Source organism: Terrapene carolina, unplaced genomic scaffold, assembly GCF_002925995.2.
Source record: "Terrapene carolina triunguis isolate 2854851 unplaced genomic scaffold, T_m_triunguis-2.0 Scaffold95, whole genome shotgun sequence".
In the NCBI taxonomy this organism is placed as follows: domain Eukaryota; kingdom Metazoa; phylum Chordata; order Testudines; family Emydidae; genus Terrapene; species Terrapene triunguis.
The window spans coordinates 39,832,709-39,838,746 of record NW_020664446.1 but is presented as its reverse complement, the minus strand read 5'-3'; the positions used below and the strand labels follow the sequence as shown (position 1 = coordinate 39,838,746).

General features: G+C 45.3%; 1 protein-coding gene across 1 annotated transcript in view; it reads left to right on the top strand.

Moving 5' to 3' along the window:
- The window catches only part of OIT3 (oncoprotein induced transcript 3), a 27,255-nt gene extending 25,071 nt beyond the window's left edge, over window positions 1-2,184 (top strand). Inside the window, exon 9 of the mRNA XM_024201890.3 lies at window positions 1,361-2,184. Coding sequence (XP_024057658.2) covers window positions 1,361-1,543 — 183 coding nt within the window. The 3' untranslated portion in view covers window positions 1,544-2,184. The remainder of the gene's footprint in view (window positions 1-1,360) is intronic.
- The last annotated feature ends 3,854 nt before the right edge of the window (window positions 2,185-6,038 follow it).

Below are 6,038 nucleotides of genomic sequence, written 5' to 3'. Positions count from 1 at the left end.
TGGCACGCAGCAGCTGCACTCTTCCAGGCAGCCTCCGGCCATGCTGCCTGCCTGGCAAGCAGCATGGCCAGAGGCTGTCTGGGAGAGTGCAACCACTGCATGCCACACCAGGCAGCATGGCCGGAAGAGGAGAGGCTCTGGCCCTGCACCTTCATCTCCCTGGCTGCCAGCCTTGCCCCACCCCGGCGTTTTGGGGAGGGTCATGTGACCCTTTGCCCCACCACCACCACCACAGGTCGCCATTGCATGGGGCTGATTCTTTGTGCGTGTAGTATTACAGTAGTAGTAGAGAGTCAGGGATAGGAATTGCCATACCAGAACAGATTGATGGTCTGCCTAATCTAGTATGTTGTTTCCTTTAAGAGCCTAGAAGATCAAGTGCTTTTAGAGGAAAGTGGGGGGTCGGGGGAAGCCTTGACAGTTGTGCAATACCATGGCTCAATTTCGTCCTAACAGCAGAAAGCACTTAGCATAGGCCTGAAGCATGAAGATTCATAGCTCCTATAATTGTTGTCCTACCTAGTGTAGTATAATTGCAGATTCTGTTCTATCTTATTCTTGTGTCTACACCTGTTTGAATTTCATTAAGCTGTTCTTGGCAGTATCAGGTTCAAAATTCATCCTTACCTGCACGCACAAAAATGCAGGACGTCCTGCTCACTACTCAGAGGGACTCTACCATCCTCTCCTATCATCTGGGGCACAGGGAGCTGCCATTCTATCACTCCATCTCCCTCACTGTCTAGATATGACAGCTGCTACTCACATCCTCCTTCCATGGTCCCCCACAGTCTCCTGTCCCCCTCACTCTACACTGACCGGTTTGCCTTCCGTATCCCCTCACAGTCTTCTACTCCTCACATTTTCCCTCCCAGCTCATGCCACATTCCACTGCACTCTCTCCCTCTGCCTTATGCTCCCCCCAGTCCCCTGATTCCTCATAATTTCCTGTTCTGTTTCCTGACAAAGTCTCCCTTATGCGTATTGCCCCTTCAGTTTCATTCCCAGCACCTCCACATTCTCTTTCCCCTGCCTGCCCCTTACATAGTGACTAAAGGGGCCACCATCTTCTCTGAGCTCAGTTAGGCTACAGAGTCACTGGAAACAACAAGTAGGGCAGCCATTTTTGCTGGGAGCAGCCTCATTTTCTCCTCTAAAAGTTAAAGGGACATGGCAGTGAGGGCGGCCTGTGGCTTCAGTCCCTTTAATAAAGGGAGATGGTGTCCATCTTGGATAAGGACAATATTTTGCAAGTTTGGGATGGATGGGAATATTGTGAGAGCCGGCAGCACTGCTTAAGTGAAAGCCAGCGCCATGGTTCTTCACACTGCCATCTCCCTGCCTTTTCACAATCCTGCAGGAAGTGTTCTTGCACTGCCGCATCCTTGTGTGTGGCGTGCTGGACGAGAGGTCTCGCTGTGCCCAGGGGTGTCGGAGACGAATGCGCAGGTCAGCTGGGATGGAGGAAGAGGAGGAGGAAACCAGTCACATGGCAAACCATATCCTGACAGGTGGCCCCATTAGAATCGACATGGATGAGTAGCACTCTCTCACCATCACAGTGTACTACCCAAGAACCTGCCCTCCCTCCCTACTGAGGTTTTGTCGCATGGGTTTTGATGATGCAAAAAAGGTGTTTGGTAAAGCCCTGCATGAGCCTATTATCTTGTTTCATAACAGCCTGACAGTTATTTACTTTTGTGAAGCTATATTAGACACAAGAGGCAGCCCCTCCATATGTAATCTGATCATCTGTGTAATACAGCTGTGCCTGCATTCCTGTCAATTAAAAGGAGACATTTCAGTTATAGGCCCAAAATGTTACCTGCCTTCATTTTTCTGATCTCCGTTTGCAAACTTCACAATGTTTAAACGCATTTTGAACCATGTCGCTAATGCTTTATTTTCCAAGGACAATACAAACAGTGCCAGGAGCCCAACACACATACTGAACAACTCCTGTGATAAGGCTGTGTGTGCAATGAGTAGGTGGAGAGTGTGACATCAAAGTTCTGAAGGGTGGTTATTAAAATACATATAAATATATATCTCAAATATGCAGACTCCTTGAAGCTGTAAAAGAACAGTAATATGCAGCTAAAGCTCAGAATTGTTGCAGGCAAATGTGCATATTTTAAAATAATTATTTCATAAAATTAGTTTTATATTTTCCTCTGACAATTACATACACTAAATAGAGAGAAACATATTGTAAAAAATGTATCATTTCTTCATCTCTCTTCCCCCTAATCCTGTCCCACTGCCCCACTAATTTGGTGATATGTGGTGCATTTTTGTAAGTGGTGTGACACCTTAATTGTAAAAAAATTAAAAATCTCAAAACTAATACGAACTGTGATGCTGTGATCTTCTGTGACTTGGATGTTCTAATGCATTAACCTAGAGCAGGATAGAGGTGTTAATGAAATGCATAGTAAGAACAATTGATGGAAACACTCCATAGATAGTATTAAACATAGAGGATCAGGTTCAAAAGCCCCATCAGGCCTGGTTACTGCAGAAACTCTCAGAAAGTTCTTAAAGACATTGTGAGGGTTAAGCACCATCTTGGCGGAGGAAGACTAGCAGGAGAGTTTGCTCCAGTGGATATTGAATATTGGATACTGATACCTGTCTGAGATTCATTTGGAGTACAAAGCACCAGCACAGAGGGAGGTATAATGCCAAAGCCAGCCTGAACTAGTCCATGTGGCTCCATGCAGCCAAAGACTAGTGACTTTGGGTGAAGAGATTTCTTAGGTAAGAAGTACAATGCAGAGGCAGCAGTAAGGGTCAGCAAGTGTACAGAAAGTAGGGACAGAACCCAAGAGTGAGAGAGGAGGGAGCTACTGGGCTTGACTTTGTATTCATGGGGTTTTCTGCAAATGAAATTCCTTTTGTGTAGTTCTGGCCAGCACTGTTCAAGGTAAACATGACTTGTGTACATTTGTAAATAAATAAATTGCACTAGAAAATCCCCTGAGTCTGTATCACCAACTTTTCTTCCAATTGGAAACTGTCCAAAGTCCAAAATCTGTTACCACTTGCAAATGGGCAACAATATAAAAGGGGATTACAACTCATATCCGCAGTATTCAGTTTCAGAGCTTTATTTCCTCCAGCAACCAGACTCAGAATACAAATCAGAGTTTACCATTATTGATTTATTTGGTAACTCTGATTTTTAAAAAATGGCTTTTAGCCTGTCTTTATGAAGAGAGAGAGAGAGAGAGAGAGAGAGTCTGTGTTGGAAGAGGAGCAATAATGGAAAAATTGCTGGTAAAATAATATGAATAAGTGGAGACACTATTGTTTTGATGTCTTATCTAATCACTGTGAAATAAAAAAAATGGAAATGTAACATACTGTATTACCATGCAGCCATTGTGCAAATTTACCCTACACTGCTCAGCCATCCCCCCGCAGAGTCCTGACCTGAATTGCTCACTGCTAGTCCAATTCTAAACTTCTGTTGTGCTGGCTCACAACTGGGAGGGTTTTTGATGTCCAGGATTGGAGCTGAACTAACTCATTTTCACATATGTCATACAGTAAGTCAGAGTCTGAACCCAGATTTCCAGGAATAAAAGGCTAATTCATTAAATCACTGTACCAGTCAGCCCTACTATTATGATTTCAATGAACATACAGGGCAGGGATCGGCAACCTTTGGCACGCGACCCACCAGGGTAAGCCCCCTGGCGGGCCAGGCCAGTTTGTTTACCTGCCGCGTCCACAGGTTCTGCCGATCGCCGTCCCAGGCCAACGGGGGCTGCGGGAAGCGGCACGGGCCGAGGGATGTACTGGCTGCCGATTCCTGCCGCCCCCCCCCCCCATTGAACTGGAGCGGCGAACTGCAGCCAGTGGGAGCCACGATCGGCCGAACCTGCGGACGTAGCAGGTAAACAAACCGGCCCAGCCCGCCAGGGGGCTTACCTGATGCAGGGGATCCCATAGAAAGCTGTAACAGGCTGGCCTGCTCCTTTAAAGATCAGGAGGCCTGGAGCCAGTCAGCCCTGTTGAATTAGTCCTGCCCTGCTACACCTGTGTAGGATGTGGGACTTAAGTGGCGGAAAGCCCAGCTGTGAAGGGCTGTTTAGGGAGAAGAGCAAACAGTGTGTTCCTAGCCTGGGGTAAGAAGCTTGGCCAGAAACTGCCTGAGGAGTGTGGCTGTCCAGAGCCCTTTGCAGGAGCATGGGCCTGGATTTTACTGGTGAGTGGCTCAGAGCCCAGGTGCCTGTTAGTGAGTGTTGAAACAGGCTGTGGCAACTGGGACTTTAAGGAAGGAGCTGGCTGCTGGGTGAAGATTCCTTTGTTTGTGCTTTTGTTGTCCTTTCTCTAAAGCACTCTGTTACTCTGGGAGGGGTTGAACCCTCAAATGCTGTTTGTCTGGAGGCCCAAGTCATCACTCTGGCCAGGGTGAGCTGAAGAGCGTGGTGGGGAAGCTGAGGCAGCGTAGCTGCAGTGCCTCACTATACTGTGAGAAGGGTCCTCTGAGATGCTGAGTCTTGTACAGAAGCATTTTAACTGGAGGGAAGACACCAACTGGATCATTTGTAAACAAGAACTGTAAGTACTTCAACCCATATAAAAAGCTGGGAGGAGGCAGCTTGAGGGGAGCACAGGGTCTCTCCCTTCATGCATCAATTGGGGGTGAGAGCAAAGATGATGCAAGTTTTAGCATGTTGAACTGTAGTGAACATTGATTAATCTCATTTCACCTCAATCTAAACAGCTGTGTGCTGCTAAGCAGCCAGAATGGCTGTATTTCAGTGACTCACCAGTGATCTCTGGCTAGGCTGTAGAACTCTAAGTTGTCTTATTTCATGTAGCACGTGTGTCTACTCCAACATATTCTTGTTTGGTTCTTTTCATAAGACATTTCAAAAGCTTTATCCAAAAATAATTAAGGTTTTTTGTTGTTTTTTTCAAGTCAGTAAAAGGAAACTTTACACTGAAAAATGCAGGCTCAACCGTCTTCCATCTATCAGCTGCAGCTTGTAAAGTGGTTTGGGGATGAAAGGTGCTATATAGATATAAAGGAAATATCACTTTTATTTGTGATCTCCTCAAAGTACCAAAGCTTGGATGGAAAGGTTCAGTTCAAAACCCCACATTTATCCATTTTGTCATGATCTATCATGTCATTACATGCTTGGGTCAGCTTTAATATGTCACTGTAGAGATCTGCAATTTAAAGGTAGCCACTGAACATAGACAAGATATTTTTGCAAGTGATATTTAATTGTACGTATAAACTCATCTTTAGACTTAACAATGGGTAGCAGTTCACCTTAAAAATATATAAAGCTCTTTGTGTCTCTTCCTCACACACAACCCCCCTGCCTCTCCCACCCCAAACAAACTAGGGCTGACAATCAGGTTCTTTCTGCAGGAAACATTCTGATGGACAACTACTGAGATGAACTTTGGCACTGGAATACTCCCTGGCTTATCACCTGCTCAGAGGGACATCTAATTTGCACTGAGGAAATAAGAATGGCCCTTCCAAATGGGGTGGGGGGTGGGGAATCCCCACACAACTCAGTGTGATCACTTTTTATTACCTTAGTCTCATGTTTTCTAACAATAGCCTCCCGTTGCTGCAGACCATATGGGTCAGATGTATAACACTTTCCAGTGTGCGGCCAATAAGCCTGGCAAAAACAGGGACAGTAGTTTAAATAACGTTCTGCTAAATGTATCAGTTTAAACATATATGCCAGAAAGGATATAACTAAAACAGAATCTGTCAAAAACAGTGTTGTAACTTCCACTTTGTGCAGTGTGTAAAAGTGAATGGAAGACAGGGAGAGTGTGAGAATGTGTGTGTACATCCATCTATCTATCTAGGCATGTGACAGATCCACACTTATCTTGTATGTTACACACATCTTGGTAGAAACTCCCTTTCAGCAGCAGCAGCAGCAACAAACCCCAACAACAAAAAAATTCCCTGGGGGGAGGTAGTTTTTAAAGTCTATAAGAGAATCCTTTAACAGATTTAGATCTTAGACATGTTTGAAAAAATAAATCCG